Source organism: Ascaphus truei, chromosome 2 (genome assembly GCF_040206685.1).
Source record: "Ascaphus truei isolate aAscTru1 chromosome 2, aAscTru1.hap1, whole genome shotgun sequence".
NCBI lineage: Eukaryota > Metazoa > Chordata > Amphibia > Anura > Ascaphidae > Ascaphus > Ascaphus truei.
In genome coordinates this window covers 41113180-41129654 of record NC_134484.1, presented here as the reverse complement: position 1 = coordinate 41129654, position 16475 = coordinate 41113180, and the positions used below count along the sequence as shown (strand labels likewise).

Sequence of the window (16475 nt, the reverse complement as noted above, 5' to 3'; positions counted from 1 at the left end):
GGTAAATAAGAGATCCAGAAACAGTGTGAGACAGACACAGAGAGAGGGTGAGAGAGAGAGGGGGTGAGAGAGGGTGAGAGAGAGCGGGGGTGAGAGAGAGAGGGAGAGAGAGAGGGGGGTGTGTGAGAGAGAGAGAGGGGGGGGTGAGAGAGAGGGGGTGAGAGAGAGGGTGAGAGAGAGAGGGTGAGAGAGAGAGGGCGAGAGAGAGGGGGCGAGAGAGAGGGCGAGAGAGAGATGGAGATGGAGAGAGAGGGTGAGAGACAGAGGGCGAGAGACAGAGGGCGAGAGACAGGGGGGTTGATTGGGTGACGGGGTGATTGGGTGACGGGGTGATTGGGGTGATGTGACACTTCTGGTATCCTACACACACACACACTCTCCCATGCATGCATACACACACACTCTCCCACGCACACGCACACACACACACACGCACACACACACTCTCCCATGCACACACACATACACATTTTCCCATACACACACACACTCGCACACATGCACACACTCTCCCATACACACACACACTCTCCCATGCGCACACACACACTCCCATGCACACACACACTCCCATGCACACACACACTCTCCCATGCACACACACACATACACACACTCCCATGCACACATACACACACACACGACAGGGGGAAGAAGAGGAAAGGCTGCGCGACCGAGCACCACCACTGCCCCGCTCGCCCCCCGCAACTATCTCCCGCCCTGCGAGGGCAGCCACAGGACCGTGGGGAAGCGGAGACCAAGGAGGTAAGGGGGGAACACCCCCGCTACCATCTCCAGCCCCACGCGGGAATTGGGGGGAAGCAGGAAGTGGCGCAGGTATCGGTGGGAAGCGGGGATTAAGGGGGAACACCTCCGCCCCGCGCGGAGAACAGGTGGGAGCAGGAAGTGGCGCGGGTATCGGTGGGAAGCAGGGATTAAGGAGGAACACCTCCGCCCCGCGTGGGTATCGGTGGGAAGCAGGAAATGGCGCGGGGACCGGGGAGAGAAGCGGGGATTAAGGGGGAACACCTAGGAGGCAGGGAAGGAGCAGAGAGGCCGCAGGATGGAGGATTAGAGAGTACTTACTCTCTAACATATTTCCAGCCATAAAGAATGGCCGCTCGTTGGGGGCGGGCTCATATAGAGCCTGGCCGCGCGCCCACGAAGCCTGGGAGCGCGCGCCAATCAGCTGTCAGGTAGGGGGATTGATTTTTTTTTTCAGCCAGCGCGAGCAGGGAAATTGAAAAAAACAAACACGCGTGCTGCTTGGGCCAATATTTACTCGCCCGGGGGTTAAATCCACTCGTATAGGATTGTCGAACACTATATATATATATATATATATATATATATATATATATATATATATATATATATATATATATATATATATATATACACAGTGTTCGACAATCCTATATATATATATATACAGTACACACACACACACATTTTTTTTTATTATTATTATTGGCTCGGACTGCTGTTTTAATACATGCAGTTATCTGCTGCTTGCAAATGAATGAAACCCCAAGTTTCACCAGTCACAATTGAGTAGCTATGCTTGCTTCTGAATGGAGGATTAAAACCTTGTGGAGTCTGTTGTAATTTTTCTAATAAAATAACATTATGCATGAGCTAAACTTCCAAGCTGCCAAATGTCCTGGCACAGTCCCGGTAAATGTCCTGGTGAATCTGGCACAGTCCCGGTAAATGTCCTGGTGAATCTGGCACAGTCCCGGTAAATGTCCTGGTGAATCTGGCACAGTCCCGGTAAATGTCCTGGTGAATCTGGCACAGTTCTGGTAAATGTCCTGGTGAATCTGGCACAGTCCCGGTAAATGTCCTGGTGAATCTGGCACAGTTCTGGTAAATGTCCTGGTGAATCTGGCACAGTTCTGGTAAATGTCCTGGTGAATCTGGCACAGTCCCGGTAAATGTCCTGGTGAATCTGGCACAGTCCCGGTAAATGTCCTGGTGAATCTGGCACAGTCCCGGTAAATGTCCTGGTGAATCTGGCACAGTTCTGGTAAATGTCCTAGTGAATCTGGCACAGACCCGGTTTGCACGTGCCAGTAAAAAAAACCTGAAAGAAATCAGGAATAATTGTAAACTTGCTAAAACCACCCAAATTTTTTTTTTAAAAGGAGCAATCCAAGCAATATCCTACATATGTTTTTTTTAATCAGTACTGTAGTATTAGATAATGCTTACTACATTTTTATTTTATTTTAAAATTCAACTCTTAATGCCATTTTTCATGAGTTTTAATATACTGAGCATCCTTTGATTTCTATAGCAGGTTTCGCCACTTCCCCAGCAGATCTTTGTAACACTTTCCTATTTGTGATAATTTGTTGCCAATATTTCCAGCAGTTTCAGCTATAAACTGTAACAATAGATAATGTTACCTTAGTAATATAAGAATACATTGTAGCTGCTGAGTCACACTGACGGAAGGATTGATTTGAAACGGAAAGGCAGCCATTTAGTGAACCAGGGGAAACAGGATTTTGCTGATCGATCACGGGAGAACTAATCGATCGGCAGTTTAGGTCATTAGTTTTCAATAAAGGTAATCACAGGCTGCATATATTAAAACAAAACAAACAAAAAAAAGATGTTTTTGATTTTTTTTAAGATGCTTGGATTGGTTCTTTAAGTAATGCATCCCAGAATACTTCTGACCCATGAGGACCTGTGCTGGGTGAGTCTTTCCTAGCTCAATGTAAACCTGCTCTTAAATGCTTAAATCACAAGCATATAACAGTTCCTTGCATTTGACACATGCAACACAGGTGAATACATTCCCCTTACACACTGCAGCACAGTAACAAGGTCTGGTTAATGCACAAACCCCCTAAAAATTGGGGGAGGGAGAGGAAAATGTCGAGTCTTCCGCGGAGTTGACCAGAGGTTTGAACTGCAGAGTTGGGTTGAAGGAGTAAAGTAATGATAAGAACACTTGCGGGTGAGTCAGGTTTGGAGCCCAGCGACTGCTCTCCTCGTGACCTTTGGCAAGTCACTTTATCTCACTGTGCCTCACCAAGAATTGTAAGCTGCATGGTTCGGAGACTCAGAGACTTCCTGCAAAATGCTGTATACCCTGTAAAACCTATAGTAGTTAGTATTATTATAACCGTTACTACCATTGAGGTGGGTTTTTGTTACGCCGATGCTCGCCACAAACCGGGACCGGACCGCGGGGCTGAGGTGGGGTTATATAATCACCGACCTGAGTCCACGCAGACTGATCCGGAGTGCGCAGTTCGTAGTCGTACATCGCAGGGTCAGGATTGGAGAAGGCAGCATCGTCGTTATGGAAGCAGGAGTTCGGCAACAGGTAGTCAGGATTTCCCCGCTTCAGCTTAGGAGCGTGAGCGCGGGGGTGGCTTCTGCGCGAGGTGCGGCCTCGGCCCATGACGCCGATCTCAGCAGGAGGAGACAGCAGGCTGGCCGGAGTTCACCGCAGGGCAGCGTCGGGAAGAACCAACGCTTCAGCACAGAAGTCCAAGGCAGGCCACTGCAAGGGAATAGCAGCAGGCCGCAGGAAAGGAAAGGTATCTACTGCTATGAGGGAATGCAGCAGTACCAGTGCTGGCATCAACGCTTCAGCACGGAGGTCCAGGACAGGCCACTGCAGGAGGATAGCAGCAGGCCGCAGGACAGGAAAGGTATCCACTGCTAGGAGGGAATGCAGCAGTACCAGTGCTGGCATCAACGCTTCAGCACAGGCGTCCAGGATAGGCCACTACAGGAGAATAGCGGCAGGCCACAGGACAGGAAGGGTAGCCACTGCTAGGAGGGAATGCAGCAGTTACCAGTGCTGGCATCAACGCTTCAGCACAGACGTCCGGGGTAGGCCACTGCAAGGAGATAGCAGCAGGCCAGTGCTGGCAACAACGCTTCAGCACAGACGTCCAGGACCAGGCCTCTGGATACTCAGGAACTTGAAGGTAAGAACACTAGGAGAGAGGCCTGGGGTGGTTTGTGGCAGAGTCAGTAACATAGAGATATGAATAGTTATGCTCGGCGCTGGTTCAGAGCCAACGCCTAGAATATAAAGGGCGGAGATCCAATCACAGGAGGAGGGTGTGTGAGAATTCCTCCAATGAAGTAGCACAGGGCAGAAGCTGCAATGAGAGGCAGCACCTGTGCCATAGATTGCCAGAGGAAGCCTGCAACTGCACAAGTCTGCAAGGCAATAGTCAAAGCCAGTAGTGGATTCCTTACAGTACCCCCCCCTTCAGGTGAGACCTCCGGACGAACAAGATCCATCACAGATTTGGGGGACATGGAATTGTTCCTAAACCTCCTTAGGCGAGAGGTGGCGTTGAAAGCCCATAGTTTGTTGGGATTCCTTACAGTACCCCCACCACTGGGTGAGAAGCCTGGGTGAACAGGACCATTCATAGGTCTGGGAGACATTGAGTTGTTCCTGAAGTGTCTCCGGCGAGAATTAGGTCCACAATCCAGATGTACATTGGCGAGTGTCATGAAAGACAGCGGTGGTACTGCAGTTCTTGGTACATGGACAATGGGACCTGAGGGCTCCGGAATGGGAACATCGGAAGGACAGTAGCCAGGTGTCCGGTGCATAGTAATAGTCCAAGAGTACGGGACACAGGACACAGATTGTCGGACAGAAATGGCAGAGGGACCTTCAGAGAAGGCAATGTCTTTGGTGAAATCAGCACGGAGGAAGTTGCGAGAGTCTTTAGCTTCCAAGGAATTCCGGGTGGTGGTTAGCAAGGGAATGGGGCGGGAGGGTTCACTACATACTATAGCAGCGGTACTTTTGATACCAAGCAGGGTTGCTATCCCAAGCAATTTGCGAGAGTCTGTAGCAGTGTGCATGCAACTCTTGGTCATGGTACTGGCAGTTGAAGAAGGATCCGCTTCCTTTGGTTTGTGATCTTTAGAGAGAATCAAATCCGAAATTGTGGCCTTGGCGAAGGACATAATAAGCATGTCTATACCCATAGTGGACCCATAGAGAACAGGAACGGACGCTTCAGGTAAAGCGACGAGGTCCAGTAAGGGTGTCTTCGTCTTAGGGAGAGGCCAATTGCCATACAGATCGGGCACTTTGGGCACCGCACAGAGACCTGCGAGTAAGGAGTCTGTTTGAAAGGTGAGAAAACAGATTTTATCCAAAAAACAAGGCAGGCGGTTAAGCGGTGCATCAACCTTAGGGAAAAAAGTCTTGGGGTTAAAGCTGGGTGCCTCCAACACAGAGAAAGAAGACAGAGAACTAGAGCTTGGCTTCGGAGTGGAGGTCCCAGGTACCCAGGTCTCACATGATACTGTGGGAGAAGCAATGCAAATTGTTACTGTTTTAAACATAGGGTTTTTAACATCGGTAGCTCCAGGCACCTTTTTGAGAGGTAACCCTAGTTTTGGGACAGGACAGTCAATAGCAAGTACCCCAAGTATTGTGGAAGACACAGAGAAAAATAAGTCCATTTTAAAGACGGGATCTTCTGAAAAAAGGGAAAGTTCCAAATGCGATACCCCTGAGTTCGTGGTAGTAGACATACAGTCAGTAGTGGATACCCCGAATACTGTGGGCGAATCAGCGTGAAACAGTATTATTACAGGAATGGGCATCCCAGACTTAAAGTCATTTTTAATCATCCCGGAGGCTGTGGCATGATCCGTGAGAGAAACTGGGGTAAACTCTCCAACAGACACAAGGGACATCTTGCTTTTTACAGAATTGGGTCCCTGAGAATCCCTAGTGAGGGCATCAGACTCCATGGGAGACTTAGTGACAGGGGTTTTGGAACTGATTAAAGGAATTGCAGGTATCACAGATTTAATAGGAGAAATACCTTGCAAAACAGAAATTTTAGTAAAGGTGATAGGCATCACAGATAGGACAGACAGAAGTAAGCTAGGCAAGGTTGCTTCTATAACAGAAGATTTGGCAGCGGCAAAGCTTAACTCAGCGGCTGCTAGAGAACTTTTAACTACAGTGAGAAGGGACTGCAGATTTACAAAGTCAGGGATAAAGGGAGTCTCAAACTTGAAAGCCTGATCCTTCAAAAAGAAGGGCCCTAACTTTAATGGTACTGAGGGAGCAACAGCAGATACGCTGATCTCAGTAGGGGTCACTTGGAAAGGAGCATAATATGTACTGTTCGCTTTAAACCCTAGGATTTGAGAAAAGGAGAACTCAGACAGTGCAAGTGGGGTAACCACGCCTGTGCTGGTCTCTGAAGTGGGTATCTGGGAAGGAGTGTCTGGGACATCAGAAACGACAACAGATTCCACGAAAAGGGGTCTATGCTCAGAAGCAGGGGTCTCAGCTCTCTGAGTGACAGACGGGGTGAGTGAAATACCTAGGAGTAGGGATTCTGCGAACAGGTTTAGAGAAACAAACGGCTCCAGAGTACTTTTTACTGGAGCCAGTATTATTGCCGAAAGTTCAGGGGGCATAACCCCGAGAATTTTAGCCGAGTCAGAGGACAAAAGGGGTTGATCCTCTGAGGCTAAGGAGGTGTCCCTGACTGACGAACTAAAGGGATCTACCAAGGAAGGTTCACAGGGCTGACCTGCAGGGGTTAACATAGGAAAAACCCCAAGGGTTAAATTACTCTGTACCTGAGAATCAGAGAAATAGAAGCTAGTCTCCGAGAGTGGGGTCATAGGGGGTTCTGCCTCTTGCCCTAGGGACCTATCATTAGACTGCGGAATACTAGGGTTAACAGTAGGAACCTCACAGAGCAGACTAGCAGGGGTTAATACAGAAAAAACCTCGGAAACAGAGCTTAGAATTTTTGGTTTAGGAAAAGAGGGCAAACAGGATTCATTCTCTGGTGCTAGGGAAGACACACTGACCTGGGTACTGCAGGGATTTACAGTGGGGAACGCATAAGCCTGACTAGCAGGGGTTAAGACCGAAATAACCTCAGGGACAGAACTTAGGGAGGTTAACTCAGGATTAGGGAGCGTGGCAGCTTCTTCCTTAGCGGGCAGCGACAGAGAAATGGTTTGACCATTCTTAGGAGAGAGAGGTAACCCCACAGGTTTAGTAACAGGACTGGTAGCACAGAGAATCTGCCAAGCAGCAGCATGGCTGGCAAGGAGGGGATCCTGTTCTATTATGTGAGTGTCTAGTGTTGAGGAAAATACATGGAGTGTATCTTGAGACTGAGCCAACATGAGGAGAGCGCTCTGTTCTACTAGATGAATGTCCAGTGATGAGGCCAGGGCATAGATTGCCTCTTGGGCGTCGGCCAGTTCCATAGGGTTCACATTATCCCAGGTTAAAGGGGAATCAGGAGAGCGAATACAAGCGGCTAGAGACTGTTTTAAGTTGAGGATGCAGTAAGCCTTAATAAAGAGATCACAACGGCATTGTCTTTGCAAAGGGGTTAAACCTTCATACGTCCACAGTTCATCAATCAGGGGTAGTACTTCACACAAATACTGGCCTTCATAGTGGGACTGATACGCAGGACGGGACATAACTTCAGTTGGAAAATTGCCATCCCCCGCCACGGCGCGGTCCGGTTTTAACTGGCCGAGCATACTGTTACGCCGATGCTCGCCACAAACCGGGACCGGACCGCGGGGCTGAGGTGGGGTTATATAATCACCGACCTGAGTCCACGCAGACTGATCCGGAGTGCGCAGTTCGTAGTCGTACATCGCAGGGTCAGGATTGGAGAAGGCAGCATCGTCGTTATGGAAGCAGGAGTTCGGCAACAGGTAGTCAGGATTTCCCCGCTTCAGCTTAGGAGCGTGAGCGCGGGGGTGGCTTCTGCGCGAGGTGCGGCCTCGGCCCATGACGCCGATCTCAGCAGGAGGAGACAGCAGGCTGGCCGGAGTTCACCGCAGGGCAGCGTCGGGAAGAACCAACGCTTCAGCACAGAAGTCCAAGGCAGGCCACTGCAAGGGAATAGCAGCAGGCCGCAGGAAAGGAAAGGTATCTACTGCTATGAGGGAATGCAGCAGTACCAGTGCTGGCATCAACGCTTCAGCACGGAGGTCCAGGACAGGCCACTGCAGGAGGATAGCAGCAGGCCGCAGGACAGGAAAGGTATCCACTGCTAGGAGGGAATGCAGCAGTACCAGTGCTGGCATCAACGCTTCAGCACAGGCGTCCAGGATAGGCCACTACAGGAGAATAGCGGCAGGCCACAGGACAGGAAGGGTAGCCACTGCTAGGAGGGAATGCAGCAGTTACCAGTGCTGGCATCAACGCTTCAGCACAGACGTCCGGGGTAGGCCACTGCAAGGAGATAGCAGCAGGCCAGTGCTGGCAACAACGCTTCAGCACAGACGTCCAGGACCAGGCCTCTGGATACTCAGGAACTTGAAGGTAAGAACACTAGGAGAGAGGCCTGGGGTGGTTTGTGGCAGAGTCAGTAACATAGAGATATGAATAGTTATGCTCGGCGCTGGTTCAGAGCCAACGCCTAGAATATAAAGGGCGGAGATCCAATCACAGGAGGAGGGTGTGTGAGAATTCCTCCAATGAAGTAGCACAGGGCAGAAGCTGCAATGAGAGGCAGCACCTGTGCCATAGATTGCCAGAGGAAGCCTGCAACTGCACAAGTCTGCAAGGCAATAGTCAAAGCCAGTAGTGGATTCCTTACAGTTTTACTATTGTAACACACCTCAGTGGAGTTAATCAGCAAGTCACAAAAATATCAAAACTCTGTTAATAATAATAACATGTTCTTGTATAGCGCTGTTAGTTTTAAACAGCGCTTTACAGAGACATTTTGCAGGTCCCTGCCCTGTGGAGCTTACAATCTATGATTTTGGTTCCTGAGGCACAGGGATTTGCATTGTGCTCGGGCGGTGCGGGTAACTATAACTGGAAGGGTTGGTGTTAGGTGCTAAGCATTTGGCTGGAAATCTGTGCATACAGTAGAGTGTAAGATCCCATTCCCTCTATACTGAATCGTGGCTCCTAATTCTCCATTCACATAATATAAAGGAGCAGGAATGTGATGGGGCAGAGCGGGTAGATGCTTGCAGTGCACTCACTGAATGTGGCATGTAGGAAAACCTTAACCTTAAACTTCAGCGGTTTTTTTTTCTTTTTCCAGACTCGACCATGAACCTGGATGATTTTATCAGCATGGACCCGCAGGTTGGATGGGGCAGCGTATACACATTGCCAGACTTTGCTCAGCGGTATAGCACACCGAGTTGAAATAGGAGACTTAACCCTTTCAGGAAAGTGCTGCGCTGGCGATGAAGAAGAAATACGTCATTGTTCGGAACACACAAGTTTCCATTCCACATCACTTATTCATGGACTTCTAAACGCGGAGCTGCATGCAGATGTGCCGCAGAGGACTCAGCGAGGAATATCATCCTTCAGTGGGAATTAAAGCCTTGGGCACTTTGGGTTCAAACCAACATTTTTGTTTTAGAAACTGCTTTTACCCTTTCCATTCTAATAATAAATTAAACTGTAATATTTACCTGCAGTTTTTCATTTTGGGTAAAAAATTAAAAGGACATTTTTTTTTAACAAACATGTAATAATGGAGTCTAATATACGTGACTTTTTTTGATTGCAGCAACATAACATTATTTAGAAATGATCCCTCAACCCTCTGGCTGTCAACGGGGTGAGCAACACATTGCAATGCATTACTGGCCCTGCTGACCGCAACACAGTTAATTAGCCTCTAACAAATGGGATACGTATGTTATATTCTTTGGAATATATTGTTGTACTTTCTGGATCTAAATTGAAATACACTGTACACGTATCTCCAATTATAAAACCAACAGTAACAATGATGTGGACGTGCTTGAGTGATTTCCCTGGGGAGGCACATCATTGTAAGACAGCTACAGTTGCCTTGCTTCAGGATATTAAATAATTCCTTCATTGGGACATATCAAATCAATCTCAACACACTCGCCACTAAACCTCAGTGAGGTTGAGATATTCGCAAGCTGAGAAATCGGGTGCCTGAACTGGCAGAATCCTTGCTTTCTTTCATCATAAATGCCTCTTACTGGTCACGAAACCAGCGGTGGCAATTTGTGATGTTTATGGTGTTGAGCATGTTTATGTTTAACCTCATTTGATCATTTTGCATGTATTCATACTTTTTTATATTAACCAATGTCATAATTCTTCAAAAATATAGTTCGTACTCAAGCTTTTAAATCCCAGTTCTCTTGGATTTAAACGTACATATCTGAAGTTTATAGTAGAGCCATGAGTAGCTGATGTTATTCCATACCAAGGGGCCAGTACCTGCCAAGATGATCTGGTTTGCAAGAACCAGTATGACGTCCACAACTCTATGGACTTTCCTTTGTTTTCATGGTTTTCATACAATTAAAATATACCAAGTTTGTTCTGTGTTTAGGTTGCTGATTTTTAAACAGATGTGACATTTCCCTTCCTACCCATTCTTGGTGAAACATTACATATTATATACTTCATAGGTAAAAACGTTCTAGAAATTCTTTATATTTATTCTCTAATAACATTGTAAAGTAGCCAGGTCAGTATTCTCACTGCCTCGTTTTACTGCCACGGAAATAGAAACTTGGAGTGATATTGCTGACATGTTTTGGCAGAGCGGCCCTCAGGAATAAAAATGTGAGCGTGAGAAAATTCCCACCCCCTGATAAACACTAATCATTTGGGGACTTTGAGACTTTAAACCAAGACAATGTGACTCATCAAGTTTTTACATGGGCCAAGATAGTTGATCTCAGACAGAGAAAGAAGAACAAAAAAACCCAATGGTGTAGTAGTATGTTCTGACAAACCGTGCCAATTCAATAAAGCAGCTCTATGCACTCAGTAACATTTTCTTTGGCGCATATCTCAACAATATTTTCTTTATCAGATGAGGAGAAGGGTAAATGCACTTCATAAAATGATGGGATCGGGGGTTATCCACATGTGAAAGGCCATAATAGTGTAGTACTGTTGTACTCACTAGGGGTCTCGTTTGATGCACTCACAATTTTCATGAAGGCTCACACTTTTGTAGGTCCTTTTTCTCTAATAAACTTTTTGCTTTACTTTGCTTTTTATTTCTATGTTAAATGAGCCTAATAGTGTATCACAAACGGATATGTGTATCAAGCATCTCTGTATGGAATCAGGGAACCTTTGCTGTGTGTTCCCTCCTTACCTGCTGCTGCTGCGGCCACTGTTCCTGCCCATGCGCGCTGCCCCGCTCTCATTACGGAGCGCGGGCGCACCCGCGGCTCTTCTGCTGCCACACGGAACCTGGTCCCGCCTCCCGCACGCGTCATGTGTCTCTCCCGCGCAGAGCGCACACTCGATGACATGCAACCATCCCTATCTGCGTGGCAAGTCTCTCTTCCCTGCCTTGTTTGCCTGCAGCCTATCCCAGCTCCGCTGGGGCCGCGCATCCGCTCCGCCCCTTGTCCCCATTGGCCTGTCCTGCCTTTAAATACTTCCTGCTTCCTCCTATGCTTTGCTCAGCATACTCCTTTTTAGCCTCGTGAAGCTCACTTCGTTTGTGCAGTGCTCTGTCTCCTTTGCAGTTAACCTCTTGTGTACCGACTCGGCTTGTTGGTGGACCCTTCTGGATTTTGGACTTTGACATACCCTCGACTACGGCGATCTCTCCTACCCTTGAACACGGCATAAGGACTCGGACTACGCTGCTCTCTCCAATCCCAGACCACGGCTTGCGGACCCCTACTATCCTGTCTTCTCCAATCCCGGAACTCGGCAAGTTTACCGCATCTCCTACACTCTCCAACCCAGACCCGGCTACGCTAAACTATCCGCCTTCCAGGCACGTCTCCGCTGCTGCGGGTGTGTGGTGTTATACCGTCCCACCTCAGTGCTGGGGTCTTGTCTTGTTTGTGGGCAGCGCGAGCGTTACAATCGCGGATCAAATAGGAAGTGTTTCCAGAGATTGGGACGCCCACCGTGGCTTTCTAGACTTGGCACGTCGTTGCGTGGCGTTTCCTTCACCCTCGCTCGCTATGGATCAAGAATATGTGAAGGAATATAACAATAATATTGAGTGATGTTAAGACGTACAAAACATTGTCCAAAAAGTTGATTACTGTATTTGAATGGGAATTTAAAACACTTTTAGATGTGGGCTTAAGTTTGGAAGTTTCATCAAAAAATAAAGATTTTTTTTTTTTATGATTTAAGAAACATAGGTTACCAGTTTTTGTTTTTTTACTTCCTTCCAAAATTATACGAAGACCTAGTAATACACCCAGGAAGGCCAATATATATCATATAAAAATATTACTATGTTTTAGACAGGTCTGCAACCCTGCTTTTCGCCATTATCACCTAGCATACAGTGCTTCCACTGCAGCAAGGGATTCTGGGAAATGACATGCAAATGAGCACACAGTGCCACCTTTTGTCTCAAGTCCTTTATTACATGGAACCCTTATGCCAATTCACGCTGTTTTAAACATAGCTTTTAAACATAGCCTATTATTATTTAAACATAGCCTGGGATGATATATATATATATATATATGATTCCTTCTGGGTCTCCTTTCCCCTCCTCCCCCCCTTCACCCCTCCCTCCCTCTCCCACCTCCATTTCTCCTCCCCCCCATCCCCTCAGTCCTCTTTCCTGCTGTTTCACACGTGATTCAATGTACATCTGTATGAACCAATGATGATGTAATGACTTAACATATTGTTTATTTAGAGCACTGTATTATATATCCTTCCAATAAATAATACAATTTGCGGCATGGCTTTATAATCTCCAACTATGCAGGTTGGATATACATGCCACGTACAAATAATATTCGATTATTCATACATTACTATTCAAAGTAAGGTTGGACTAACAGACCTAAGAATTGGTTGGTCAATGAATTATATATTAATATCAATTTTAATGTGAAGGATAATACAAGATGCCTTACATAGACAAACAAATATAAAAATATAATAACAAAAAATAAATATAAAAATACAAAATAAAATGAATTATATATTAATATCAATTTTAATGTGAAGGATAATACAAGATGCCTTAAATAGACAAACAAATATAAAAATATAATAAATACAAAATAAATATAAAAATACAAAATAAATATACTGAATGTTTAAATTGTAAATATTCAATAATTACAGATTTAGTTTAGAAATAGTACTTATCTGCAATCAATAGCAAATCAATACTAGTGAGAGCCTTGAAGGTTGTTTTTTGTCTGTGGATCCAGTATCCGTTTTATGTAGCTTAATAAAACATTTTTTTAGCCAATTTTGCTGGTGAGTCTTAGTTTTGCATGAGGAGCGGCAGTTTCCTGATCTTATCCTTTACCCTATCAATTCTTTAAGACAGGAAAATGGAAAAAACAGAGCACTACTCATGGGAACAGAAAGTGAGAGAATGCGTAATCCATAAAAAATAATATAATTTATTGGTCATACAGACAAACAAGCGAAGGTGTCTCCCCTCCAACGCGTTTCACCCTAAGTGCTTTATCAGGGTAATGCTATGTCTGTATTTGGTCTTTAGCACCACACAAATTGGTGTCATTTTATCAATTCTTTAATGCAATATTCTTTTTTTGTATGCTTTGATGTAAATATCTTGTTATTTTTTGTATCCATAAATGAACAAGTTATGCATCTTGTCAGACCACATCCCTGAGGTCTAGAATGAAACCAGGTTTTTGCATCACGGCTTTCCTTATTCCTTAGAACTGTAGGGGCCAAGGCAGTTTTAAGGTTGTTATTTTTCTTGTATATCACACTAGGGGTGTTGGACAATGTAGGGCCCAATATTGGATCTGCTGTAAAAATATTCCAATGTTTTCTTAAAATTCTATTGATGTTTCCAGCTGAAGAATTGCATTTAGTAATAAACTTAATTGTATCATCTATTTCATTACTTTCAGCATTGGAATTCTGATGTTGTTTAGAAGTCAACAGAAGACTCCTATCTAGATCAATAGCTTTCTGGAATGCTTGCTCAACCACTTCATGATTGACATTTATTTCTAAAAATTCTCTCTTTCAATTCCAGTGACTGAGTGTTGAAGTCACTCATTTTTGATCTATTCCTTTGAAAATGCTGGAATTGGCCAAACAGAATAGTGTTAATCCATTTGGGATGGGGATTGCTTTTTGCATCCAAAAACCCATTGCACTCAACAGGTTTTCTATAAGTTTTGGTATGCATCATCCCATTGTATTGTATTGTATGTCTTTACTTATATAGCGCCATTAATGTACATAGCGCTTCACAGTAGTAATACATGTGGTAATCAAATAATTAACAGATAATATAAATAACAGGTCATGGGAATAAGTGCTTCAGACAAAAGTAACATTAAGGAAGAGGAGTCCCTGCCCCGAGGAGCTTACAGTCTAATTGTTAGCTAGGGAGAACGTACAGAGACAGTAGGAGGGAGTTCTGGTAAGTGCCATTCTCAATGAATAACCAAAGGTCCAAAAATTAAATTCCTGTCGAGCTCATTTTAGATGTAAATTTTAGGCCCAGACAGTTGGTGTTTAAACATATCAAAAATTCATTGAGGATATTGAGATCATCATCCCAAATGAAAACAACATCATCATCAATAAACCTTTTCCATGTGACCAAATGAGAGACAAATGGGATATTATTCCAAATAAAATTCTCCCAGAAGCCCATAAAAAGCATAGCTAGGGGCAAACTTGGTCCTCATAGCTATCCCACAAGTCTGTAAATAATAAATATCTTCAAATATAAAATAATTATGTGTGAGGATATATTGAATACTATTAATAATAAAAAGCTTCTGATCATCTGCCATATATGCACATATACACTTACATTGGGCCTCTCTCCCTCCCTGTCCTGCCGATGGCTGGGGATGGGCGGCTGGCTGGCGCTGGTCGGGCCTCTTGTTGCTGCCGGGCCCGACGCCTCCCCAGCTGCTTGCCTGCCTCTCTCCTGTACTGTCCCACGCCAGGCTGTGATGTCGGCTTGTGCCGAAAGTTGTGACATGCACTTCTGTCATGCACCGGCATGAGAGCCCAGCGTGAGACAGTACTGGAGAGAGGCAGGCCCGACCAGCACAGGCCGGGCCCACCAGCCACTGCCAGGATAGTGAGGGAGAGAGGCAGAAGCTGGGGGTCGGCAACCTGCATAGAGCCATAAGTAGGAGCGGAAAGAGCCGCATGTGGCTCGGGAGCCACAGGTTGCCGACCCCTGGTCTAGACTGTTATTAGCATGACCCTGCATAAGAGTAATTTGCATAGTTTTTTGGAGCAGCTTCTTCTAGGAACAAAATTACTGAGAGACGGGAAAGGACATAATGTTGGATGAAAACCCTTGTTAACATACATGGAGGTTTTGACCAGAAACATCCCGATTGACCACTTCGGACTCTACTGCATTCATCCTCTTTAATGTTTGATGTCACTGTGTGTTGAGCAGGATCTTCTGAATGTTAAGTGACCCTCTGAGACCAAGGGTAAAATATTTTCTCCTGCAGTACCAATTAGGCCATTCACCTTTATAGGCAATTATCATTAGGAACATATCATTAATCTGTAGAAAAAATTTATAATGCAGCTTTTTTTCTTGCTATTTCCTTAAAAAGAAAAATGTAAATAAAATATGCCTGTATTCTGGCATCTCAACTACGAAAAGCTTTGCGTTTGGAAGGGGACTTTAACTTTTTGGGCTGATTATCGGTTATTCGCTCCAATCACCCACCACTCAAACAGGAGAAAGGGAAGTACCATTGCCTTTTTGTTTGACTTTGGAAATGGGCCTAAAGATTGGGTTCTTCCCCCGTAACGTTGCCCCCCTTATTTAGTTTACTCCATTCATGTTTACCCCCCTCCCCTTCCCTGTTCATTTAACTCGTTACTACCCTGTGTTCTCTCATTTATGAATTAGATCCCTGAACAGAGCTGCTGGGACCCAAAACCTCCCTTGGCTGATATGAAGAAAAACCTGTGACCATTTACTTTTATGCCCTATGTCTCTTCACTTTTTGCATGTTTTTTTGACCTAGAACACTACTGTCTCTGTAGATATATGCACGGATTTCCTTTATGTGAATGTGTATTCACTTTTTGTCATTGCTGCTCTTTTTGGTAAATTGATTGCTAAGTTTTTTTTCCGCTAAGAGTGCTGGGAGCGTCTTGCATGTTTGTATGCTAGTATACTGGTAACACCTTGTAACCTCACTCTCAACTGGACCCTGCACTGCATCTTCAAGTTAATAGGCCATGATTAGGATATTTTAGGAGTGATCGCAGTTAGCTTATTTAGATGTAACTGATTTGGTGACTTATAAACTTAATTGGCAGTGGGCAGAATTCCAACATAGTTATCATATTCAAAGAGCAGAGAAGACTGGTGTTTGTCTAAGGCCGCCGACAGGGGATGGGAGCTGGGACAACTGTCCTGGCCGGCTGACTCTCCCCAGGTGTGGTCCAGCCTTCACCCCACTCCCCCCCACCCCCCACCTTGCGTGCTGGTCGACGCCTGAATTTCATCCAACCCGGA

The 16475-nt window shown here is 45.6% G+C and overlaps 1 protein-coding gene across 2 annotated transcripts in view; it reads left to right on the top strand.

The window, feature by feature from the left end:
- The window catches only part of NTAQ1 (N-terminal glutamine amidase 1), a 42845-nt gene extending 32506 nt beyond the window's left edge, over positions 1–10339 (top strand). For both annotated transcript variants that reach the window (XM_075582243.1, XM_075582242.1), the window contains exon 6: positions 9066–10339. In XM_075582243.1, coding sequence (XP_075438358.1) covers positions 9066–9172 — 107 coding nt within the window. In that variant the 3' untranslated portion in view covers positions 9173–10339. The remainder of the gene's footprint in view (positions 1–9065) is intronic.
- The last annotated feature ends 6136 nt before the right edge of the window (positions 10340–16475 follow it).